The sequence below is a fragment of the Phyllopteryx taeniolatus genome, chromosome 3 (assembly GCF_024500385.1).
Source record: "Phyllopteryx taeniolatus isolate TA_2022b chromosome 3, UOR_Ptae_1.2, whole genome shotgun sequence".
In the NCBI taxonomy this organism is placed as follows: Eukaryota; Metazoa; Chordata; class Actinopteri; order Syngnathiformes; family Syngnathidae; genus Phyllopteryx; species Phyllopteryx taeniolatus.
Genome location: NC_084504.1, coordinates 7,281,740 through 7,309,563, shown reverse-complemented (window position 1 = coordinate 7,309,563; position 27,824 = coordinate 7,281,740). Strand labels below are relative to the sequence as shown.

The following is a 27,824-nucleotide window of genomic DNA, read 5'->3' as shown; positions in this document are numbered from 1 at the left end:
ACTGTATGGTTTGAAAATCAGTTGGAAAAAAAAATTATAAATAAATGAATATCAACTGCATGATGAATGTTATTCATTTGACCATCCATCTTCTTTACCGCTTCTCCCAACTAGGGTCGTGGGCGTGCTGGAGCCTATCCCAGCTATCTTCGGGCAGGAGGCGGAGTACACCCAGAACCGGTCGCCAGCCAATCACAGAGCACACAGAAACAAACAACCATTCGCACTCACATTCACACCCTCGGGCAATTCAGAGTCTTCAGTCAACCTACCATACAAACTCCACACAGGCGGGGCCGGGATTTGAACCCCGGTCCTCAGAACTGTGAGGCAGATGTGCTAACCAGTAGCTCACCGTGACGGCTTCATTTGACCATCCATTTCCATTTTCACACCGCTTATCCTGGTTAGGGTCGCGGGATGCTGGAGCCTATCCCAGCTGACTTCGGGCGAAAGGCGGACTACACCCTGAACTGGTCGCCAGTCAGTCGCAGGGCACATAGACACGGACAACCATTCGCACTCACATTCACACCGTCATTGAGTGGGAACTGAACCCACGCTGCCTGCACCAAAGTCAGGCGAGTGTACCGCTACACCATCAGTGACTCTTCATTTGACCAGTTAGAATTTAATTTAAACCACATTTTGTTATTGAAATTCACCTGAATCCACCTAACTGCTAGGATCAGAATAATCCAGATTTTTTGGGGATCAAAGTTATTTCAATCCGATGAAAAAGCTTTGAAAAACACAAAGTGATGGTTTGATCCACATTAAAACCAAGATTCCATTACGTGATCTAATTTCAGAATCCGTTTTTGGTTTTGAACAACCCATTTTCAACAATTGATCCAATCCATTATCCAAAACAAATTCTGACCTGTGAAAGAAAATGCTTTCATTCCACAGCAAGAAATAAAGGAATCGATTTCACTGTTCCACTATGTTTGAGGGAATGTACATTTGGGTGTCATTGTGTTCAATGCAATGTCTCACATCAATGTTTGTATTGTAGGTTAAAACTGGTAAACAAGATATGCCAATTTTGAACTCACATCTAAATGAAATGCCAAGCGCTTCTTGGCTTGTATGCATTTACCCAGAAAAATTTAGGAATGTGCTTCTTAAAACGAGGTACAAGTAATTTATGAATGAATGATGAATGAAAGTAAAATGAAGTAGAGGTCCAGGCCATTCCTAATACTGTAATGTTTTTCACCTAAACAATACATGGCTGTCATTGAGAGAGAAAATAGCAACTTACAGTGTGTAACTCCAGCTCGTGATCTCACTTCCATCCATTACCTTGGCTGAGAGAAGAGTGCTACATTACTTCATTGCTGTCGTCTGAGCATCTTTTTTGGGAGTGTCCCCAAGGATGATTTCAGCCTGAGTACCACAGAATGCTCCTTCACAGCTTTGCTTAACTTCTAAAAGAAAATTCTTTCCCAAGAAAGTAAACTAGTTTTGTAAACCTAATGGGAAAAAGAACTTGTGGTCCAGGCACATTTTTCACTGAGAATTAAATATCATGTAAAAATATCTTAATGAAGTATGTACAATGAACCATAAGTAATGCAGAATTAAAATGCCACATTTACAAATATGAAACCTGAATTTGTTGTAGATGTAATTTTTTTAGATTATAGAGAGACTGCTCAGGACACCAGAGATATGTTAAGAACAACATTTTTCTCGACAGTCAATACTGTGTGAATACAAGGATCGAAATATTAATCATCCATTTTCTGCCTCCTAGCGTTTTTAAGGTCGCAGGTAAGCTGGAGTCTGTTCTAGCTGACTTTGGGCAAAAAATGGGGTACACCCTGTCAATCGCAAGGCACATACAGACAAAACATCGGTGACTATCACATTAATACCTATGGTCAGTGTAGAATTTTCAGTTTATCTAGCATGTGTTTGGAATGTAAGAGGAAGACAGAGTACCCAGAAAAACTCCACACAGAAAGGACTCACAGCCCCATTATCTATTACAATTGGATTCTAAGCCACTATTCCCAGATACCCTGTTCTTTCCAACAAAACTGAGAACATTTAAAAAACAAACAAAACAAAAACTACTCATTACTCATTCTTTGCAGGGCCAGTTCTAGGAATGCAAACTTGAGAGGGCAGGCAGACATGTTAAGGGGGCATCATGTGACAGCATGTTTATTTTATTTTATTATTTACTGTCACGGCAGTTTTCACGCGTGGCTCTCACATTCCGTCTTGCTGCATTTTCGCCGGATTCAATATGTAAAATAGCGTCGCTCGTCGGTGACAATTGATCACTCTGATTGGTTGTTAGCGAGCGAATCAGCACAACAGCAAACAAGTGACAAAGAAAAAGGCACGATATGATAAAACAAGCTAAGCTTGTTACATAGGTGTTGAGGAACACAAAGTATACAAGCAATAATGTGGGGGTCACGTACTCCCCCACATGAAAACTCGGCTGCTGTGGTTGTAATGGAATCACAAATGTGTGATAAACTATATCCAGGTTTTGTAAGTATTTCATAGCTATTCAATTAAGATATTCTTCACTCAAAATATGTGGTTTAAATTTACCCAATTAAAGTGGCTGCTAATTGTTACCCTAAATTTATTGGGTAAATTCTATAGGTTATTCTTTACAGTGTGTCACAGGTGATATGGCATGACTCCTTCTTGTAACTGTCAGCCCATAGTTCATTCAGTAGCTCCATAATTACCATGCTGAAAAGACAATATGTCAAGATGAATTTTGTTTCAGGCATTTCAGAAATGTTCTCATTCTTACGCTGGCACCGCTTTGCACCAGCCTTTCAAACGTGATGCAAAATGGGCCATCTGAATCGGTCTTAGGTTTGATAAATCATATTGCACCTGCTTAATTCAGCTATTTGCATTTACTCCTCCCAAACCGTGCAAAATGAGCAGTGCATCACTTCTGCGGCCCTTGACAGACGCAATCCTAGTTGCGCCCGGTTAGTAGATCTGCCTCTACATCTATTTGTGTGAGCAAAATAGTTTGCACAAACCTTTAGGAAATCAGGCCCTCAAAGCTGTTCAGCCTAAAATGATTGATTTTACATTCACTGCAAATGAAGTGAAAGAACTGCCTGTAAAGTGGATGTACTGTGTTACTGTGTTTGTGAATTTCCAGGTCTAAAACGAAGCTATACCTGTGAAGTGTGCAGCATGACATTGAACTCGGTGGCACAGTACCACGCACATCTGCAAGGCTCAAAGCACCAAAACAAGTGAGTTGATCACGCAACTGTGGGCTCCAGAAGTAGAACTCATTTGCACATTTTAAGTATTGATGTTGATGTACGTAATGCTAAATGTTACTTCTCATTTTAGCATGAAAAATGTTTCCCGTTGCTTTCATCTGTGTCCTTGAAATTCCCTGCTCCTCAAGAAGGCCTGGGCATTTTAGATACAGTGCATTTCACATTGCATGCATAAATTATGAGAATATTGTGGTACGAGGCAATGCTGAGACTGAAATTTTAGATGGGTTTATTTTGCTGGGGGCACCCTGGTGAAGTTCAGTCTCATTACAGATTATGTTCCCCCCCAAAACTGTGAACCAAGTATTTCCTGTTGGTCAAAATCCGGTCAAAAATGTTTAATATATACTATGTTATTTGTTTTTATTTATTCCACACAGTTTAACAATGAGATGTACAAAGTTTTACCGGTTTCTGAGCACAAGTCAATTTCAAAATCTGCACAGATACTTATATAGTCCAATCTGATTCAGTCTTCATGTGGCAGTGAACGTACGACCACTTCTAAGTTGACATCCCAGGACCTAAATCCAACACAATACAGTAATAACATCCAGAAAAAAAAGGGTAAGGTGTTTAAAATTCAGATATAAATTGTGTTACAGGTTTCCATCTTTTCTCAAATTGATCAAGTTTTAATTATAGTCTTGCTGTAGTGTTTTCCATAATTAACACTTTATTTGCACAGTCTTACGTCAGGGGGTTGTGGTTCCAACCAAGAGATTGTAATCATTTTCTTTGCTACCAAAAACATAACTCTTCGTAAATAGCTGTGTTCACAGTCCACTAAGTCTTCTGGGAAGATTCCTAGTATATACAGCAATGGATTAAGTTGCAATTCCCAACCAAAAAAATCTAATTATTTCTGTCTGAATACTTTTCAAGAAATCTAGGATCTTTAGGCAGTCCCACAAAATGCGGAGGAAATCTCCGACCCTGCCAAAATTCCGCCAACACAAATCAGATGTATTCTTACATTTTGAAGTGATAGATGGTGTATTAAAGTAGCGCATCTTTACCTTCCACTCAAACACTCTCCATGTTGGACTGCCAGTTACTTTGTGTCCATCTCGGACATTTGTTCTTACATTAGCTTCCAATTCCCATTTTTCCTTGACCTCCCTAACATTAGTACCAAAAACAAATTGCAGTGCCTCGTAAATTTTTTAAATAACCCCCTTTTTTTTGGTTGTCTTTTTGAATATCCATCCATTCATTTTCTGAGCCGCTTCTCCTCACTAGGGTCGCGGGCGTGCTGGAGCCTATCCCAGCTGTCATCGGGCAGGAGGCAGGGTACACCCTGAACTGGTTGCCAGCCAATTGCAGGCCACATACAAACAAACAACCATGCGCACTCACATTCACACCTACGGGCAATTTAGAGTCTCCAATTAATGCATGTTTTTGGGATGTGGGAGGAAACCAGAGTGCCCGGAGAAAACCCACGCAGGCACTGGGAGAACATGTAAACTCCACACAGGCGGGGCCGGGGATTGAACCCAGGTCCTCAGAACTGTGAGGCTGACGCTCTAACCAGTCGGCCAGCGTGCCGCTCTTTTTGAATATAATATGAACAATTCTTCAACCTCAGTTGGTTCCTTACACACATTTTCCCATTCGCTATGTTCTTGGAGGTAGGGTTGGGCATCGAGAACCGATTGGAACCGGGACTAACGTTCCTCCAGCCGCGAAGAAGAAGTGGCGAAAAACAACGAAGAAGCGGCGTAAACCAACGAAGAACGCGCACAATGACGTGCTTTTGCCCAACGGCGGCTGCGGCGAACAAAAGTGTTTCTTAACTTTGTTAAAATTAATGACCAGTCACCTCAGTGCAACACTTGGAATAAGATTACATTGTGCAAAGGAGGCGGCACGGTGAGCAACTGGTTAGAGCGTCTGCCTCACAGTTCTGAGGTGCGGGGTTCAATCCCCGGCCCCGCCTGTGTGGAGTTTGCATGTTCTCCCCGTGCCTGCGTGGGTTTTCTCCGGGCACTCCGGTTTCCTTCCACATCCCGAAAAAAAACATGCATGAGAGGTTAATTGAAGACTCTAAAGTGCCCATAGGTGTGAATGTGAGTGGGAATGGTTGTTTGTTTATGTGTGCCCTGCGATTGGCTGGCGACCAGTTCAGGGTGTACCCGGCCTCCTGCCCGATGTTAGTTGGGATAGGCTCCAGCACTCCCACGACCCTTGTGAGGATCCAGAAAATGGATGGATGGATGGATGGATAGAGGGATGTGCAAAGGAGGCTTTCACGATGTGTAGCGTCTGACGCGCTGCGAACCTCAGCCTACACCGTGCGGAGCTTTAGTGAAGTCAAGTCTCATCAACTGGTTGAGTGAAACAATAAAATACATTGAGACAGCTAACAAGGTAAACGTTTGGTTGCACTTTTTCACTGATGGTTTTTAGCATTTATTTTAGTCTTCAAACCAACGTAAGCGCCGATGACAAAAAAAAAAAAAAAAAAAAAAGCTTAATTTAACATTGGGCTAAAACTTCACCATAGCAACTTTACATCACAATGAATTGGGAGAAAATTCACATAAACGTCTCACAGTATCACAAACACTAACCTTGTGCCTCATCGGTGGGGAAAGGAATCAGCGTTTTATAGCATTTGGTTCCATCCATCCATCCATCCCTTTTCTTTACCGTTTATCCCAGTTGTCTTCGGGCGGGAGGCGATCGCCAGCCAATCGCAGGGAGCATAGAAACAAACAACCATTCGCACCTACGGGCAATTCAGAGTCATCAATCAACCTACCACGCATGTTTTTGGGATGTGGGAGGAAACCGGAGTGCCCGGAGAAAACCCACGCAGGCACGGGGAGAACATGCAAACTCCACACAGGCGAGGCCGGGATTTGAACCCCGGTCCCCAGAACTGTGAGGCAGATGTGCTAACCAGTTGCACACCGTGCCGTGGTTCCAGCCATTTAAAAAATAATAAAATTAAATTTAAAAAAATAAAAAATCACCGGTGCCGTGTGACGTTACTTTTTGTGCCAAAATGCTGAGTTCAAGTGCGCGTACCCTTCAAAATAAAAGGCTACAAGCTTCAAACAGGAAGTCAAGTTAAAACTTGCACATATAAATCATTTGACATGATGAAACTCTCCCAAATAACTATTTCAACAATGCTATATTTAACTTTTAGCTGAAACATTAATTAATGAATATTAAGTCAATTGGGTTAGTTCCACGCGCATTGCCTTTTAGTTCATAGGTTTGATATTGATACCTGTTATAAAGAACCTCAAGTCAAATGTTCATTTTAGTCTATGCTGCTAAGAAAATGGATGTTCATAATTTGGACACCTTTTATTTAAACCATGCAAACTTTTTTTGACCCAGCCCCCTAAAAGAATTGGAATCAAGAATCGTTTGGAACTGGAACCGAAATAAGGAACCGGAATCGGAACCTGAATCGCTCAAATTCAAACGATGCCCAACCCTACCTGGAGGTAATGTCTTAGTTGCAAATATTTGAAAAAAAATCTTTCTTTGGCAAGTCAAATTCCTGTTGAAGTTGTTCAAATGATTTCAATATTCGTCCCTTAAACACTTGGGAAATAAACTAAATAAATTCATTTGCCGTCAATTTTTCAAATCCTGCATCTCAAGTCTCCGGTATAAAACCTGTGTTTTTAGCTATTTTCGTACCGCTGCTCACAGACCTTGATATATTTAACTTATTTTGTATTGTTGACCATATTTTAATAGTTCCCTTAATCCAATTATTCTAGAGTTTTAGTTTAAAAATTTTTAATTTTTCTAATCTTGCAAAAGCAGCTCATAATCTTATGAATATTAACAGTTAATAATAAAGTGCTGAGTTCCTTCTCCACATCAACGTCAACAAAAAAAGCTATGCAGTATGAGTCTGCAGCTTGTGGATGCATGGGGTCTATACAAATATGCCCTCCCAATGTGCAGTACTTGTTGTATAACTCTTTATTTGTGTACCTAGGCAATTCATTAACTTTATTCTGAAGAATAAGTGGTTCTTATTAGCATGTCTGCCTCACAGTCAAGCGATCCAGATTTCAATCTCTGTTGGAAAGTCTGTGTGTGGAATGTTTTCCCTGTGCTTGCGTGTTTTTTTTTTCTTCTGGGTATTCCGTCACACCTTCCCAAATCATGTTTGTTGGGCTAATTAAATACTCTAAATAGCCCGTACTGTATGTGTAAGTATGAGTGTGAATTGTTGTTTTATCTGCCCTGCTGGTGACCAGCTCTAGGTGTACGGCGCATCTTGATCAAAGTCAGCTGGGATAGGCGTATTGTGACCCTATTGAGACACATACAGTTCACTAACACTCAACCCACATTGCCCATGAATAAATGTGGCTGGATAAATGTGGTTGGATGTTTGGTGGCGGTCACAGGGGCCCTAGGTGCAGAACGACAGCAACGCTTCTGTCAGCCTGCCCAGGGCCAGCTGTGGCTACACAAGTAGCTTACCACCACCAGGGTGTGACTGTGGAGTGAATGAATGATGTTTGCAATTGTAAAGTCTTTGAGTATCATGAAAAGTGCTATGTAAGTGTAATGTATTATTATTATTATTATCCATCCATCCATTTTCCTAACCGCTTATCCTGACTCGCGGGTATGCTGGAGCCAATCCCAGCTATCTTCGGGCGAGAGACGGGGTACACCCAGAACTTGTCCCCAACCAATCGCAGGGCACATATAAACAAACAACCATTCACACTCAAATTCGCACCTACGGGCAATTTAGAGTCTTCAATTAACCTACCCTGCATGTTTTTGGGATGTTGGAGGAAACCGGAGTACCCAAAGAAAACCCACGCAGGCACAGGGAGAACATGCAAACTCACATCACACAGGTGATGTCGGATTTGAACCCAGGTCCTCAGAACTGTGAGGCAGATGTACTAACCAGTCGTCCACTGTGCCGCCTTTTAATTATTATTATTGAGGACAAGTGCTATAGAAAATGGATAGATAGATAATAAAAAGTGGATAAGGCATCGTAGTATTTTAATTTTGCTGTTGAATTCAGCAAATTATATGGGCAGTAGCTCAGTCCTTAAGCATTCGGCATTTTTTTGCGAGAAGGAATGTCAATTTGCTTCCTAAGCACTAGCCTGGTTTACATGGAGCCCTATATTACCATTAGAATCAGGTTAGAAGCCCAAACCGAATAATAAAGCTTCACATTAACACCTCAATCGGAATAAACGGGCTGAATCCAAATGGAATTTCATTCAGTTTCGCAGGGGTGGAATATTCCTGTTCTCAAACCGATCTAAAGTCATGTAAAGGATTCTATCGGAATACCCGGGCTGCATTGTGTCTTTTCATGGTCTCTCTTGACGTAAACATGCAGTGACGTCGTCATTATGCATTTGAAAGTATGGCAGCGTCTTACAGATCTGGTCTGCGACAGAGAGCTTGATTTTAGCTACTTGTTTATTGAATTCTTGCTTTAATGAAAGTGTAAAAACATTGCAGCTTTTGTGCTGAATAGACAACTGACTGCCATCTTAATAAATCACCTGTCTATATCGATCTGCACGTCACTTATCTGTAAAACGGCTGTTCTGATTAAATGTAATGCACAAGTATACACCAGATCAGAATAGATCACGTCACATGTAACAGTTGACGAGAGATCTTCAATCAGAATGATTTCAATCGGAATGACAAAAAAGTCTGCGCGTAAACCCGGCGACTGTCAACATGACCTTCAGCGAAGCATCACCCCCCAATTTGTAATTTTTAATTTGACAACGCACCGCCACCTCTGCAACTTGTGTGATTGGAACCTGTAGATGTTACATGACTTGCTTCTTCAGGAATTAATTCCTCCTGTGAGGCAGGGATGCTGGCATCAGAAGACGTGACATACCGTTTAACAGCTCCTTGCTTTAGTCATGCACGCCTGCGCTGCTCGTTGGAGCCATGGGGTTTCCATGCACATCTGCTGTTGCGGTCTCTCTCACACACAATCACACTTACAGTACATGCACACTGATGCACGAACAGTACCTTATACGGAGTAGGCTCTCACAGGGAATTCAAACCACACGTAAACACCCCGGGCCACCACTTCTTCCACAACCAGCCCGATTTTCCCCCTATGTAATCCACAATTGGGCAACTGGTCTTATTAGGTCATTTGCTTCACGTAAGTTAAGACAGACACAGTAAATCTTCTATATCTTATATAGCTGATGCCCTTTATCATTACAGAGGTAAATGTTTAAATTTGAAGCAATTATAATTTAAATAATATATTTTCGTGTCAAACGGGAAGTGGGATCAAGTGTATATACAGTACTCACAAAAAGCTAGGGATGTTCGGCTTTCAGGTAAATGACCCTAAAATGCACTGTAACCTTTACAGATGAACTTAATTTGACCTTCTCTAAATTGTTGAACGCACGTCCAAATATTCAAAATTTCAGTCATTTTTGTACAACTTGCTGTTCTTTAATAATGAGCTGAACATCAAGATCCATGAATCAACCAATATATTTCCAAGGACGTTCATTTCTATGACTTTCTGTGATTCTACCAGTCTCTTTGTTTCTCTGTTGCAACCTGGTGATGACATTTTAATTGAACTAGAAAATGTATTGGTTGATGGTTAAAACACTTTTGCTGTTAGCTCCTTGAGAGGGAAAAGCAAATTGTGTGAAAAGTACTGAAACATTGAACAGGTGGACATGTACGTTCAAAGTACAACTCCAATTCCAATGAAGTTGGGACGTTGTGTTAAACATAAATAAAAACAGATTACAATGATTTGCAAATCATGTTCAACCTATATTTATTTTAATACGCTACAAAGACAAGATATTTAACGTTCAAACTGATAAACTTTATTCTTTTTAGCAAATAATCATTAACTTAGAATTTTATGGCTGCAACACGTTCCAAAAAAGCTGGTACAGTGTCATGTTTACCACTGTGTTACATCACCTTTTCTTTTAACAACATTCAATAAACGTTTGGGAACTGGGACACTAATTGTTGAAGCTTTGTAGGTGGAATTCTTTCCCATTCTTGCTTGATGTACAGCTTCAGCTGTTCAACAGTCCGGGGTCTCCGTTGTCGTATTTTACGCTTCATAATGCGCCACACATTTTCAATGGGAGACAGGTCTGGACTGCAGGCAGGCCAGTCTAGTACCAGTACTCTTTAACTACGAAGCCACGCTGTTGTAACATGTGCAGAATGTGGTTTGGCATTGTCTTCCTGAAATAAGCAGGGGCATCCATGAAAAAGACGTTCCTTGGATGGCAGCATATGTTTCTCCAAAACCTGTATGTACAGGATTCAGGATTAATGGTGCCTTCACAGATGTGTAAGTGACCTATGCTATTGGCACTAACACAGCCCCATTCCATCACAGATGCTGGCCTTTGAACTTTGCGTCCATAACAGTCCGGATGGTTCTTTTCCTCTTTGGCTCGGAGGACACGACGTCCACAATTTCCAAAAACAATTTGAAATGTGGACTCATCGGACCACAGAACACTTTTCCACTTTGCATCAGTCCATCTTAGATGAGCTTGGGCCGGCGGCGTTTCTGGGTGTTGTTGATAAATGGCTTTTGCTTTGCGTAGTAGAGATTCAAGTTGCACTTACGGATGTAGTGCCAAACTGTATTTACTGGCATTTGTTTTCTGAAGTGTTCCTGAGCCCATGTGGTGATATCCTTCACACCTTGCATGCTCCTCCTTGTATACATTCTTCAGGTGCCCGATCAAATTTGTTGTGTTGAAGCATTTAGACGTTCCCAACTACGTACTTCAGTTGTGCACAAACTGCAAATAGCTTACGTGTTGTTTTTCTGAGACACCGGAAAATAGTCCCACACCGTGTTTTTTCACTGACAAAAAAACTTTGATTGAAAAAACTTTATTGAACATCAGGTAGTTACAGTACTACACCACAACACACGTGACAAGGCTAAAAATAAACTAGCTTTTGAATTCATACGCGACGGCGACGCGGAGTAAATGTCTTTTGCTGTGGTGTTTTGCTAAATGTCAGATCTGCGAATTATGACATGAAAGCCGATCAGCATAAAATTAAAATCATCGGCCGATACCGATCAAACAGTATCTGTCAATCTGTCTAATTAACAGCAGTATATTTAATCCCACTTTTGATTTTATGTTGATAATGACATGGTCATGCATCTTAGACTACTGATTCCTGTCATGATGCAGTACAGCATTTGCATCACTGAACAACAAAAAACTGGTCTACATTCAAAGGTGCAGTGTTTCAATAGCTATGCTGAATTATTTAGTGGGTGTGGGGGCTAAACAATCATTCACGCTGCTCGCCACTGCAGCAAACCTTGAATGACCATTGAAAGTTTGACCACTCTGACATGCGATGAGCGTCATTCGTTGTTGAAAGATCCGCATGATATCTAGCAATATGTGCCTTCTTTTCAAGGGACTCATAATTTGTATTGCATGAATGTGTCATTCTATGAATCTATCAGTAATTTCACATTTTACTTGGCTGGATGGAGGAATTAAAAAAAAGAAAAAAAAAGGGATATGATGATAGAGGGTTGTACTGGTTAGCACATCTGCCTCACAGTTCTGATGACCGGGGTTCAATCCCGGCCCCGCCTGTGTGGAGTTTGCATGTTCTCCCCGTGCCTGCGTGGGTTTTCTCCGGGCACTCCGGTTTTGTCCCACATCCCAAAAACATGCATGGTGGGTTAATTGAAGACTCTAAATTGCCCGTAGGTATGAATGTGAGTGCGGATGGTTGTTTGTTTTTATGTGCCCTGCGATTGACTGGCGATCAGTTCAGGGTGTACCCTGCCTCCTGCCCGAAGATGGCTGGGATAGGGTCCAGCACTCCCGCGACCCTCGTGAGGATAAGCAGCTCAGAAAATGGATGGATGGATTGATGATGACGTGGAGAAATTTGCTCTTCCACTAACTGATTGTAATTGACAATAACACTGCAGCCTTTTCAGTGTCATTGGGAGGTCTTGAGTGTATCTGCAACCTTTGTTTCCTGTCCTCTCAGGCATAGCAGTCAATGCAAGCTGATCGGGAGTAATCAACCACTCTATCCTGCTGCTGCAAATAGCCATCACCTTCCTAATGTTTGCCTTCCATTCAGCCAAACCTATGAAACAATCCCCTTACATGATACACATATAACTGCCTAGCATTTGGATAAGAACACATGCATTTATTAATGTTCTTAAAGATGACATCATGCATTTTTTTCCACAATTTGAATCCGTTGTCTTGACTTCACTTCTGTCTGTGACATGCTTTCATTGAAATACCCCAAGGATGAAGAATTTAAGGACACTTTACGCACCCTATTTTTGTCCTGCTGAAATGAGCTTGTTTCGAGCACATGCAAGGTAGCGACTGTATGCCCCACTACATACACTGCCGAGTCCGGCCTTCATTACCATGAAGATCTGGGGCGGAGCTAGTGCTTTGCGATCAGACGGACAGTTTTAACTTGTAGAGCCGAGAATGTGGACTAAAATGAGGACAGACAATAAATTATTTTTCACTCCTGCAAGCAACACCTCATATACCATAGTCCATAGACTGTACTTGTCAATTACTGTGCGGCTATGCGCATGTAACGAATGCAGTGAACACATTGCTAAAAACAAATACCCCCGACTTTCTCCATAATATTTGGTCGACTTTAAACCGATTTTATCGTCCTTATCGGTATCGGCCGATAATTAGCATTTTATGCTGATCGGCTGATCGGCTTTAATGTCATAATTCGTCGATCCGATCAATGACGTCAATGATCGGCTCCGCAAAAGACATTTACAACGCGTCGCCATTGGGCACAGTATATTTGAATCAAAAAGCTAGTTTATTTTTAGCCTCGTCGTGTGTCTTTTGGCGTAGTCCTGTAAATATCTGACGGCCAATAAATCCATCCATCCATCGCCAGTCAATCGCAGGGCACATAAAAACAAACAACCATCCGCACTCACATTCACACCTACGGGCAATTTAGAGTCTCCAATTAATGCATGTTTTTGGGATGTGGGAGGAAACCGGAGTGCCCGGAGAAAAGCCAAGCAGGCACGGGGAGAACGTGCAAACTCCACACAGGCGGGGCCGGGGATTGAACCCGGGTCCTCAGAACTGTGAGGCTGACGCTTTAACCAGTCGTCCACCGTGCCGCCTACGGCCAATAAAGTAATTTTTTTTTAAAAACATGTCGGCGGTGTGGAACAGACAACACGTCTGAGTCAGACAACACATAATGCCCGATCAGGCTACAAGACTACTGCAATAAAATCTTGTATTCCGATGCCACCGCATCCCGTTTTTTCCGATCACTGGGCTTCATCTTGTCAACCCAAACGCGACCGGATACGTTCGTTACCATGGTGACGACAACAATAATGGATCACGCAGTGTGTTTGTAAGAACAAAATGGGGAATAACGTGTGTTGGTGGTCACCAATGCTCAGGAGAGGAGAGGACGTTTGTTTAAGGCTTGCTTGAGATATGTTCACGTACTTTTAATATGATACGGCTCGCAAGCAGGCAACAAAATGTTATGTAGCCTAGCAAGCTAGCGGTAGCACGAACGGTTGTACGTAAACATGCCGCCGTTCTGTCAAATCATGCCCTAAAGTTTCGGTGTGGGAGAAGTAATTTAATTAAAACTAAATTAAGTTAATTACAGTAAGTTAGCACCCATTATTTCTGTCATCTTGTAATGTTAGTTTGACCTGACTGATTAGAATACACGATCTGACTAGAGCAGTGATTTCCAACCTTTATGGAGCCAAGGAACATATTTTAAAATTGAAAAATCTCACAGAACACCAACAAACAAAAATGTTACAAAAAGTGGATACATTAATTACTGTATTTACTTCCTGCCATCTAATAGAAGACCATTAATTTGTGTCTCTGACTATGCCTCACTGGCATAAATAGAGGGACAAAGATACATTTTTATTGTAAATATAATTTTTTGAACAATTAAGTACACAAGTATATACAGTAAATGCACAGGTAATTTATATAGACACATTCCTCCGTCATGTGATCGGTTATCGTTTTTTTAAACTCGCTGATAGGTGATCGGCCCCACAAATCCTGATCGTGTAAAGCCTAATATTTGGGCTGATCGTTGTAATATTTTCAGAGGTTAAAGCCGCCATGAGCAGAGATGTCCAGGTACATTTTGGTAATATTTGGTGACAGTTTGGGGACATTAAGCCATGTATATGATTGCTTGGATTCATGAGGCTTGCAATGATGTGGCACTCGCCCGCCGTGTTCGTATCATTTTAATCGATCATGACACCCTAATAAACGAGTCATTTTTCAGCATATTAAATTAGCAATTGAACATAATTTTGGGGTGCTAGCTGTTCATGTGAGGTAGCTGTTGTTTATATAAGAGTGCAAAAATATATGACAAAGCGGTGTTTGGAAACTCAAGCAAGCTGTCATTGTTTTTTTTTTTTATTTCCTAAAAGGTTGTCAATTTGGAGGTGAGAGGATTCTTCCTGACAGATATATAAAATATGAGTTACTGGATACTGGAACTTTGTACATTCCTTTGTTTGTGCAGTGACTCCAGTCGTTTTTTTTTCCCCCTAAAAGGTTTTCAGTTTGGAGGTGGGGAGATTTCACCGAAGAGCAACAATGTATTAAATATGACTAAATACAGCCACTTTATAGTTATAGTACATTACTTTGTCCACACCAGCTATGCAGTGAATTTGGGCTCTACTTCTACCTCTGATGTCACCAAGACCTGTCGATTTTGGTGATGAAAAGGCGGCATTCCAAAGGCAATTAGTTATTTACCAATTGCTCTAAAATGTAGTGATATTTCTAGAAATGACTGTCAACAAAAAATACATAAAATCAACTTGTCAGTGAAATATGGACCATGATGACCCACTGTCCCTTTAACTCAAACTTGTACGTAGATGTCAGATTCAGTAGTCTGTTCCTAACCTACAGTAACCCAGCAGTAAAATCATAATTACAGAAAATATTTGTATGATTAACAGTTCCAGCCCATAAATCTAAAACAATCAAATGAAAAACAGTTAATGTGGCAGTCGTTGAGCATATCTTCTTGTGGTGTACGATGATATAATACAGTATTCGTACAGCGTAATTTGTAACCTTGAAATGCTGTACGCCGGGACCGGCGTAAACTGACGAAACCCTGACGAATATTGTGTTGACACATTACTTTTTCTTGATAGAAGCAAGCAGGGCAATTTCAAAATTCTAAAGTGTGGATTATGACACAGAAAGGATTTAGAAATGCTTTTGTTGCTTTTTTACAAAAGCAGTCAGTACGTATCACTATACCAGGTCACATTTCTCTTCCTATAATTAATTGGTGAGTTTACACACTGCTGTTGCTTTATGACACTATTGTACAGTATCTACCTGGCTAACACTGCTATCCCTCCCACAGTCCCCATGGTGGAAACACAACTCATAAATGTACTATGGTGAACCAAACTGAAATTGTAATGCTGGGAAATGTGGCTTTATTTTACAAATATGATTCCTTGTCTAGTAAAGGGCAATAGGATATCTGGCTCAAAATGAGGATCAGAGTAGCATTTACATGCTCCTTGTTCATGCTAAGTTGGTTGCAATATTAAACTTATTCACATCCATCCATTCTTCATAGCGCTTATCCTCACTAGGGTCACGTGCGTGCTGGAGCTTATCCCAGTTGACTCTGGGCGAGAGGCGGGGTACACCCTGAACTGGTCTCCAGCCAATCGCAGAACACATATAAACAAACAACCATTCACACTCACATTCACACCTATCATGCATGTTTTGGGAAACCGGAGTACCCGAAGAAAACCCACGGGGAGAACATGCAAACTCCACAAAGGCAGATGTGCTAATCAGTCGACCAAGGTGTCGCCCACTTATTCACTTCTTGGGTATCATTGTCATGTTTTTAATTGATAAATGTTTGATATGACATAATTCATTTCTTAGCCTTTATGTCCTTAAAGTAATCTTCACAATCATCTTGCCGATATACAATAACCTGCCCTGTACAGAGAGCTCTGGACAGCAGTACATAGTGTACCGGGCAATTATTTTGAGACTTGATGGTCAGGGAAATAAGGCTTACATCGTGCAAAGCATGTGGTGGCTTCGCCTTTGTCATTTGTCCAACTTAATCAGTGACTGCCAATTTGTCTCCCTTTTCTGAACAAGTAATCGTTCCTAGGTGTGATGATGGCCGACTGTGTGTTGTTGTAAATCATAGTCATAAAACAGGAGATGAGTGCTGGACCAATATTACCTGCCTTCGACTCATTTGTGTTCTGCTTCAGTACACAAGAAAATCCACATGCTGATTTTTCATCACAAATGTTCCAGAGCTTCCGTAGCTCACTAATGTGGTCATTTATAAATCCTAGCATGTATTGTATCTTCAAATCCTATTTAATAATTTTTCATTGTTACGATATCGTTTGTCTTAAAGAGGAAATATTACCACAAAAAAAAAGGGAAAATTGGCATTTTAATTCCTCATATACAAACACACTGTAGTTGGCTCACAGGGTGCATCCCCACACGTCAAGTGTAAAGTCACAATACCAAGTAAATAGCAAAAAACAGTTTTCTTCCTATTTCCAAAAATGTGTTTGTGAGAATGCTGTTCTGAACTATGTTGTCACAATTCGGCGAATTTGCGTGACCACCACCACCACCACAATGAAAGTGAAATTCACTGCCCTTAACTCAGCAGCTAGGCTGGATGTATATGCGCTACTATCGAACTACTCTGTCTCAAACACAATCATGTCGAAGCCAAAAGTAGAACAGCATTGAATTTTGTTGGATTAGTGTTAGCTAATAGTGTTATCTTCTGATAAGCGGCAAGTACTTGCTTGTTTGGTTGAGTTCTCGACACGGAGAGAGTCGGGGGTTTTTGTTTTTAGCAATCTGTTCACTGCATATGTTACATGCACATAGCCGCACGGTAATTGGCAAGTACAGTCTATGGACTGTGGTATATGAGGTGCTGCTTGCAGGAGTGAAAAATAATTTTATGGACGTTACACATGTTCCTTTTTCTCAAGTTATTGTCTATGGAGAGGAAAACGCTTAGCCTACACAAAATCAAAAATATTGGCCCAATTATGCTGATATTTTCAGGGGTGTAAGTGGGTATAAATAGAGATGTCCACATAAATTTGAGTGAACGTTGATTGCAGTTTTAGGATATTAGGCGACTTATAGCTTATGGCCAGGAGACCCTGGCGTCGTCAGTTGTCCATCGTTATGACAGCCATCGGTGCCCATCAAAGTCTGCGTCTGTCACACAATGCCATCATACACCCTACAGTAACGCATTTGTCATCCATAGGAATTCTATTCAAACATCTTATTTATATATAAAATATATATATATATATACACACACACGCAGACGCACAATATAATGTATGTTTGGGGGGGGGGGGGGGGGGGGGGGGGGGGGTAGCACGGTATTTATTTATTTACTTTTATCCATATTTCACCAACAAGCATGGTATTTGATGCAGTCAGGTGGTGTGAGTTGTCTGAACTGTTGGTAATATGCAGTACTACTTCATATTGTTATATTTCCTGTCTAATTAATCACTTCCTTTAACTTTCAGTATAACAATCAATAAACACGATAAGCGGAACGGAAGATGAATGAGAAGAAGATGAATAATAATAATAATAATCTTAGCTAATCAACAGGTGAGAGGTGGGATGGCAGTGAATTAATTGGATAAAAAAGCACCAAAGGACTTTTTCCCCCAAATGACAAGTGACTGGCAGCTCGTGAGTTACTACAGTAAGCGACCTGCTTGAACCATTACGGCAACTGTGAATGCATGTCTCTTGAATTTCCTATTTTTCCATCGATCTATTCTCCCTGCCACCTGATCTGGTCGTCTCTCCCTTTGTTCCAAACACTTGCCCCATTGCCTATCGTCCACTTGTCAGTGTCTCATTAGCCTTTCCTTTCTCTCTGCCCCTTGATGAGGAGGTGGTCGTATGGTTGAGCAAGTGATTGATTAGAAAATACTCCAGCATGATGACTGGAGCCCCATTCAGACCCTGACCCAGACCCAAAAGTGGGTCACAGACCCATTTTGTGTGGGTCCTATTCTAATTTTTAAGATAAAGTATAGAGGTGTACAAGGTTCCCAGATGATACATAGTAGGAAAGTGACAAGAAATGTTACTTCCTTGTTCTCTAGCCACTGGTTTACTCTGTAAACAAATACAATGCAGCTCAGCCTTTGGCTGGCAGACCAGTCATATGCCAAGCAATATACCTTTGGCGGTAAAGAAAACTCATGAAACGGCATTTTAAAATATAGTGAACTGTTCATATGTTTTCACAGGCTATTTTTAAACAAACAAAATCTTTCTTTTTCTTTATTTCTATCCAAGTGGATCGCAACCTGTGACTTTGCAAAAACAGGAAAATCAGGTCCCAGTGTGACAACAATTGAAAACCGCTGCTTTTGGCTATTAATATTTTGTTTAGCTTCTTAATACGGTCTTTGTCAATACGTATGCAAATTCTAGGACTCCTCATACTCAAACCTGTAATGACGTATGACTGGCCAGGCACAGCATTGGAGGAGTAATTCAAAGTCTTTATTCTAATTAAGTGTAAACTAAGGAAAATAATTTTTTTTAAAAGCGCTGTTAATGAGTAGGAAAACTAGTAATATTGCACAACAAAAAATACAAATAATACAAATAAAGTGCTAGGAAAATGCAAAAGTAGTATACAAAATACAAATGAAGACTAATAAACAAAGTACGACTAACAAGTAGATGGAAATAATAAACAACAAAGTTAAAACAGTGGCAAAGCAACAGAGCAAGGAGGAATACCAGGAAAACGCCAGAACTTACTGGGAGAAACAAAGGGCGCAAAATAAAACATCCAACTAAGAGCAGAATCCAAAATAAAAGCGAGACAGAATGCAGCTCAGCACACGGCGAAGACAAAGGAACGATATGACACCTTCCTGGTGTGACAGCAAAGTTTACGGAGGGGAGCTGATTATAATAGCTACCGGCACATGCCTCCTTGCTCACCTCAGTCCTGCACTGCCCAAGAGAAACAAAGAAAAAGCCAAATTACAAAACACAACCCTGAGTGAATCATGACAGTTTCTTCAATGTTGACTCTAATTTGCATATTTCTCCATTTTTAGAAACTTGCGTATGCCTTTTTCAAAATCACACTATTTTTAAAGTTTTTAATCCTTACAGCTCATTGTGAAAATTGACAAAGAAATATTGATGCAATACTACAGAATTAGATATTTTGCTATTTTATTTGGTGACAAAATAGTTAAATGAATTATAATCCATGTTGCTGTTTGAAGAAATTCTCCTCAAGTGGACCTCTTCAACTTTTAATTGAGGTCCCTGTAATATATGTATTATAGTATAAAGAAGGTACTGTATGCCAAATGAATGCTGTAAGAATAAAACTCTGTGCCTCTGGGTAAAAAAATAATGTGTTTCCCTGACCCTAGACTACATCAGATATGTCATAAAAATGAAATGCCTCCATTTAAAGGACCTATGGGGTCTAAATGATCCCTATTTCACCAACAAGTTGATTTTATGTACTGTATTTTTTTGCTCAACAAAATGAAACATTTACCAACATTACAATTTCAATTTGGTTCACCATAGTATATTTATCAGCTGTGTTTCCACCGTGGAGACTTTAGGAGGGTTAAATAAAAATGTAATTAATTTAGGAGAAAAAAATAAGCCGGAAGCGGTTTAGCGGTTTAGCGTAATTTTAAGTTTAATCGTTAAAATCATACTAATATGTCTCGTAAAGGGGCACCACCTCACTTTTTATATCTATCAACTTTAGGGAAAGTGACCTTTTTGTTTCAGTCTCATAATTTGAAGGTTGCTACATGAATTAGATAAGAGTTCTAGAGGGCCAGAGGTTTTTTTCCTGAACCCAAACACACACAACTGTTGCAGGTAGTGAATTTTTATAGAAAATTTAATGAGATCTAACATGGGGAATCTCCAAAGGGAAACAATGCAAAGGACAGACGAACATTGTCAAAGGACACTGACTTGTGATGTGAGGGTGGAATGAGCGGGTCGTGACAAATGCATATCGTTGGGGCTTCCTGTTCTCGTTAATTTAAACCCAAATATGCACTAATCTGTACTTTTGTAGACTTACGTGTGTTGACCAATTCAGGCAGGCGTATCGACCTTCCGGTTGGGTTGGCAAGAGTGCTCACGAGGGATGGTGTGAATAAAAAGGAAGGAAAGAGAAAAAGACGCACTTCAAGTGCAGGATGGCATTGGCAATGCTTGCCACACGGTCAGGGAAAAACTGGCACCGCAATTACTTCCCAACGGAGCCTCATCCGTAAAATGCCCCACATCCAAAAAGGGTAGCTTTGGGGAGTTGGCAGGTGCTTACTGCGGTTCACACTTGGCAGCGCGGCAGGGAAGTTCGGTGTCTCCCAGCCTCCGCACCTCATGTTGAGAGGTGGGGGGTATCGGGGTGGGCCAGATCTTCGGCAGGTTGAAAAACGACAGAGTGAGAGAGCGAGCGAGAGCGCAGGACAAAGGAGCTTCGGCCTTGTATCCGCTTCAGAGAGTGAGGCTGGCCCCTTTTGACCAAATGGAAGGTAGACCGCGCCTCCAGAATCGCATTTCATTTTAGAATAATTTGCTGTTTAAAACCAGTGGAATAAAATATGAATTATTGGATTTAAGATAATGAGACCATTTTCCAACTTTGCACTATCACGCGCCCATCCTCTTTAATCCCTGTAACGAATGTTTCAAGCGTATGTTATTGTTGAGAACACTGTAATATTTGCAATGTTGCATTTGTGTTGTGTGGGGTGAAACATTTCATCCGGTTCAGTTGACAAACAGATTTGACATCAGACATTCAAATTTCACTAGTGGCGTTCATGTAAAGTTCTTAAAATATGATATCACATTCAAGTCCAGTGAAGATTGTAATTAGTTAATCCGTGGTTGCAGTAGCTTTCCGCTACCTGTGGGTGTCACTAGTGCTCTGTCCAAACTCCCAGCCCGGATGGGCAAATGTCTCTACAGGCAGCAGGAAAGAGAAGTCTTTGTTGTTCTCTGTGGCTCTCCAGGCTGGTAGTTAATTAATTTAGCATCCAGGTTCGAAACCAGCTGTCTGTGTCTCGGTTTTGATGCTACTGGCTTGTAATTCATTGAGCGTCTGTGTGCAAAGTGAAATCTCACATCCCCTTGGTCGTCTCCCTCAGCAGGGGAGCGGCGACAGCGATGCCACTTGGTCTGGAGTTTTGGAGTTACGGTGTCATCGGTACTGTTACAGTACTATACTAAAAAGTGTCAGTATTAACTCACATTTTATATTTCATAGCTTTCGGGCGGAATACCCTCACCTCCAAAATGACAACTTTTCACGAAATTATTACTATTTTTTTATGACATCTTTCCAGACAGCTTTGTTAAAGTTGGTATTATACCTTATATTCCTGTCATATACCGTTACACTCTCACATGAACACAACAGCTAGCACACCAAAATTATGTTCAATGGCAAATTTAAGATGATGTAAAATTGCTAATTTATTAGAGTGTCATTGATTAAAATGGGGCGGCAGGGTGGGCGACTGGTTAGAGCGTCAGCCTCACAGTTCTGAGGACCCGGGTTCAATCCCCGGCCCCGCCTGTGTGGAGTTTGCATGTTCTCCCCGTGCCTGCGTGGGTTTTCTCCGGGCACTCCGGTTTCCTCCCACATCCCAAAAACATGCATTAATTGGAGACTCTAAATTGCCCGTAGGCATGACTGTGAGTGCAAATGGTTGTTTGTTTCTATGTGCCCTGCGATTGGCTGGCAACCAGTTCAGGGTGTACCCCGCCTCCTGCCCGATGACAGCTGGGATAGGCTCCAGCACGCCCGCGACCCGAGTGAGGAGAAGCGGCTCAGAAAATGGATGGATGGATGGATGATTAAAATGGTACGAACATGGCGCCAGCCAGCCATGCACATCTAAGTCCGCCGAAGTCACACGAAACCACCACCCAACAGAAAGCCTTTAAAAGCAAGTGCCTGTGTCAAGTCATCCAATGGGACTCTTTTCAAACATCGAAGAGACATTAATTAGTGATGCAATCAATACAACACTGAGCTGACAAAAACCTTGCGTATCGGTGAAAATCAATCAGCAAGCAGGTACTGATTATTAAAAAAAAAAAAAAGAAAAAAAACATCCAAACTTTCAATAAAAGCGACAATTACAGCAAAGAACAGTTAGTAGTTCAATGAGAAAATGTCCTCGCCTTCTGCACTTAAAGTGTCAGGCGTCACAGGCTGATGTGACCAAAATGTGGGCGGGTCAAAATCCGGATGAAAATCTGACAAATCAGAAAACAAGCCTAAAATTACTACTGAGTCTATTTTGGGGGGATTTTCTTTTCTGCAGATATTCTTTTTAAGTCCAGAACTATGGAATAAGTGCTAATGTTCACAGCATTGGAGAGGTCCTTTAAAGTAAATCCTGAATGCTCCTTGAAAACTATTCATAGGAATATCCTAGCAACCAATAAAATGTGAGAAATCCATCTCATATTTTTTTTCCTGAGGTCGAATTGCATTCTGTTTATATTTGTCAATCATTGTAAAAGAAAAAAGAGAACAGATTTATTCAGGTGTTATTGCCTTTATTGCCCTTGCATATAGAGTTGCACTTATGATTATTAAATTACTGTATCTGCACAATCTACAAATAGTCAATCAGTGGCCACTTGCAAAAAAAATTATATGTAAGCATTTAATATTAATTGTGTTGAGCTATTAAAGTTTGTTGATGTATTTTGCAATGGCGGGTTGAATAATTTTCAGTGCAAGTGCTTTGTAACAGAAAGTACAGTATACTGTAACTGTAATGTATTATTTTAATTTTAATGCATGATCACTGTCATTAGGGCCATATTAATATAAAAACACAGCCTGCACTTTTCATGAACTTTGCAAATAATTTTTTTTTTTAATGGTTTGGACACGACACAAGCGCCCCTATTTAAATATATATTAAACAGTGTTATAGGTTTGGAACTCAGGAGATAACACACAGCTGGCGGCGCATCATTAGGAGCACACTGTTGTCCGTACACCCAAAACGAAAGATGTGTAGTATATTGTACGTAAAGCACACAAATCAAAATAATCTGGTGTTACCTGCCCTACTGCTTTGTTAACTTTATTTTCAAGTGTACTATTTGTGCATGAGAAAATTCCTCTTTGCCTCGATCCATCTTTTCTAGAAATCACTTTCCTCAGACCTCTCTAGCACCAACTGTTGCTTTGGCATTTTTTTTGACAGGCTGCAACTGTGTCTTCATGTATGTACAGTAGCTAGAAATTGAGGTTGTTTTTTTTTTAATGTGACCTTAATAGATACAGTATACGTTAGTACCTGTGTATGTATGGATACATGTAAACATCTGTGGCTGAAATGAGATGTACAGCAAAATGTATTTGATGTAAATATGTTATCCTATATTATTTACTGATTTTTATATTTTTTTTACATAGAGTATATCATTAGTAAATAATGATCACTGAATCACTGACTATATCACTTTTCCTTTCTCTCTATTCCTCGAACAGTCTGAAGAATCAGATCTGTGACTAGTGATCAAGAGACAAATCAACTACACTGGATTGATGTCAGACAAGCTGTGGTCAGCTTGCCCTGCTTTTTTCTTCTGCCTCTCTCTGCAGACTGTCTTCATTCCTGCATCTGTCTTTCACCATCAGTTTGGCCTGGCCTGGAAATTAAAGGATTTTTGGGAGGGTCTTTCTTACTGTAGCACTGCATTAGCTATGTCACCTCAGAGATGGAGGTTGGGGGACTACATTTTACAAAACAGTGAAAAATTATCTTTGCATGTCTGGCCACTTGTATTGAGCGTTGTCATGACACCTCAGCTGTTTAAGCTGTTGATTTTCTGCTGCTAGTCAAACACAATTAAAATCTGTTGGTTAATGGCAGCGTTTCTACATTACATGCATTACAAAGGTATGCTATACCACCAGTTGTTTTTAGTTATTAAATATATATTATTATTTCGTTATTTATGTTTATTATTCTTATTGTATTTATGAAGTTGTATTTTTCAAGTTTATTCCATTAAATAGCAATAACAACTTTGGACTAATTGTGTAAATTGTGGTTGCATACTATACTTTTTATGCAACGTTAGTAAATACTGAAGGGAAATTGTCTAGAGATAAATGGAACTGAGGATACAGCTGCAACTAGTTCAAGCCGAAACTACTAAGATGAGAAAAAAAATAGTGACATTCCTTAACAACAAAAATATTATTAGGGTATAATGGGTCTAAATCCTAACCCATCCCACCCTATTGCTCTTAAATATTTTTTTAAAACAGATTTCCACTGTGATTTGGGCATACTAGACATTGTTACTGTGTCTGAAATGGTTATGTTTATACCAGCAATTATTTTGTCTTATCTTGAAAGTGCACTACTTTAATTTATCTTGCATTCTAAAAGTGACGTGGAAAGGAGTTCACACTTTCTCCCCGTACTTGTGTTTATGTGTGTGTATGTTTTTTTGTTTATTTTTTTTTACATACTCTGGCTTAGTCCCACATTCCAAAAGCTGCTTCTTAGGTTAATTGAAGACAACATTTTCCTTAAGTCTAAATATGAGTGTGAATGCTTGTTTGTCTTCATGTGCCCTGCGATTGGCTAGCGACATGCGGTCCAGGGAGAAAGTACTTTAACCATGCCTTTCGCCCAAAGTCAGCTGGGATCGTGAGAGATAATCAGTAAAAAATAAAAAGATTTTAAAAATGGATGGACAGATGGTATGAACTGCGGTTCACAACTTATTTGTTTTACTAAAATTTTAGCAGGAAACAAAATTCCCTCATTTATTTCGATCTTTTTTTTCCTGTGAAACTAGGATTTTTTTATACACTACTTTGTATATGTTGTTAAAGGATCTGGGCTTTGTAATGATTCCTCTGGTGAAGACGACTTCAGTTAAGTGTTGTATTCATCTCAGGGAGATGTAATGTACTCAAAGTAGCTGCTGAAGTGAAGTGGTTAGATTTTAAAACCTCTCATTCCACTAAAGAGACTTGTAGCATGTGCTGATAAAAGTGTTTAGTGGATCAACCAACTACCGTAATTTCTGGCGCATAACACACTCTCGAGTATAGTGTGCACCCCCAAAATTGACCCCATAAATCAGGAAAACCCTTCTAAATATGTATAATGCGCAACATCGATTCGCTGCTTTCCATATGCTCAAAACATCAAGTATTATTCATATTTTACTAGGTTTTTCAAAGAAATATTCTGCTTTGTGTGCATCCGCTAAAGTAATTCTGTTGTTGTTGTTGTTGTTGTTTTTTTTATCCCGTGCCGGGACAGGCCATGTGTAATGTAAAAAAGCTTACCCTTGCTTAACATTACAGAACTGCAACCAAAGTGTATTTGGACATCTCTAATTATGCCCCCTTCCCCAACTGAAAATATCAGAACAAAATCTGTCATATTTTTTCTGGTTTGTATTATGGACATTAAACGATTTCCCCTTCATATGCGCTCACTACAGTAACTGCTGAAGGTACCTTAATGTCACGAAACTGCCACCATTCATCACCAAAATGGATGGGGATATCTCTACCTATGCCCACTTCAAACTCTAAAAACATCACAATGAAATCCCGAATATTTTGGATGTTATGGATTTTTATATCAATAACATGTCTGGGAAGAGGCCTTATATTGGAACGAAAGTAAAAATTTCTCACAATCTCTCGGTACCGCTAAAAATGTAAACAATGTGAAATAATTTTTTTCATTTTCCTTATAGCATGTATATTGCACTCTGTTGACTTTTGAAAAATTGGGGGGGAAATAAATGAGCATTATAAATGACAAATTAGGGTAACTATAAACGCATAAAAAAAGTATTGATATTGTGGAGCGTTTTCCAGAGTAATGTGGTATATGCTATACTGGTATGTACACATACAGTCTGTATGTGTGTGTGTGTGTGTGTGTGTGTATGTGTGTGTTTTTTTTAACCTGTCCTGTTCAGCTGCATGGCCAAGCAGTATGCTGGATCTGTATGTCTTTTGTGCTTGAACAGCTTTCCTGTGCAACAAGGGAGTTTGAAGTATCATTTTTGTTTTTTGTTTTTTTTTATTATTCTGATGTTTATTGACAATGCAGCCAGCCAGACAGAAAAGGGTTTTAGGGGACAGACCGAGGGACAGAACGGACACGGGGAATAGGGGTGTGAACCACAGCAGAACAATAGTTAGACAGTCTAGATATCTGACGACAACTAACGTTACAAAGTCAAAATCGTGTTCTTATTTGTGGACGGGGGACACACCCATTGAGGACATGCAACAACTGACCAATAAGAGAAGATGAGAGCTTATGTAGCATTTGTCCTATACAAGTCATTAATGTCAATAATTTGATTCAATATGTTGTCACTTTGGAATTTATTTTACAATATAAGGCATTTCTTTAACTGTCATTCAAGGTGCAGTATGAACTGCAGAGGTGTGTGGGGTAAAAATGTATCTTTTACTCATCTGTTTAAGCATTTTATTTTGCAAGATCACATGTACTGGCAGCTGAAATCATTTAAAGCTGAATTTGTAAAGCAGGGGTAAAGAAAAAAAGTCTAATGATGGCTAAACCAGTCACCAATTAGATGCTCTTGTCGGCAATACGAGCTAAACTATAGAACTGTTTTCATATTGCAAATAAAAAGTGCATGTGTGATTTAAGTTATTGCTATTTGGAAAAACGAAATGTGTGATTTACTTTGCTCATTCAGAGGAAGAACTGCTTTTGATTATTAGGTATTATTCAATCATCACTCACCGTCCACATCCCGCTAGCCCCCCTGTGCTATGGGTAACGTGCTTCATTATGTCAGAGAAATACAAAATAAAAGACACGTGCAACTCTACAGACTCCAGGCCCTTTGTATTGTCAAGGCTACATGAATTCTGAGCAGCAAAAAAAATTGTTTTCATAACTGTGCGAGCATTCACTTCTTGAATTCAAATATACAAATATGAATAATTCAAGCCATGTCCACATAAATATTTTCCCAAAGAAAAACACATTTTCCTGACCCATGTGTTAAAAGAAAATCTTACTCTTTTCAGTTTAAGGAGAGAAAAAAAACATGTCCATAGGAAAACCCTTGCAATGGGATGCTACAACCATGAGCTCTAAGGCAATTTTAGCCAATCAGAAGGCAATAAATTAGATTCATCTATCCATTTTCCGTACCGCTTCTCCTCACTAGGGTCGCAGGCGTGCTGGAGCCTATCCCGAGCGAGAGGCGGGGTACACCCTGAACTGCTAACCAGTTGCCCACCGTCTTTCCCAGGAAAGATTATTTTGTGTGGACCAAAGTAGAATTTGTTTTGTTTGCTTAGTGCAATTATATA

General features: G+C 40.1%; 1 protein-coding gene across 4 annotated transcripts in view; it reads left to right on the top strand.

Moving 5' to 3' along the window:
• Window positions 1-27,334, top strand: part of zmat4a (zinc finger, matrin-type 4a) — a 99,169-nt gene extending 71,835 nt beyond the window's left edge. For 2 of the 4 annotated variants that reach the window (XR_009787612.1, XR_009787613.1), the window contains exons 6-7: window positions 115-3,251; window positions 23,973-27,334. Coding sequence is in view for 2 of the 4 variants with exons in the window: in XM_061766741.1 (XP_061622725.1) it covers window positions 3,155-3,251; window positions 6,642-6,751; window positions 23,973-23,977 (212 nt within the window). In the remaining 2 variants the exon portion in view is untranslated. Of the gene's footprint in view, window positions 1-114; window positions 3,252-6,641; window positions 6,752-23,972 lie in introns of all 4 variants that reach the window. The other 2 variants (XM_061766741.1, XM_061766742.1) reach the window with 2 other exon arrangements.
• The last annotated feature ends 490 nt before the right edge of the window (window positions 27,335-27,824 follow it).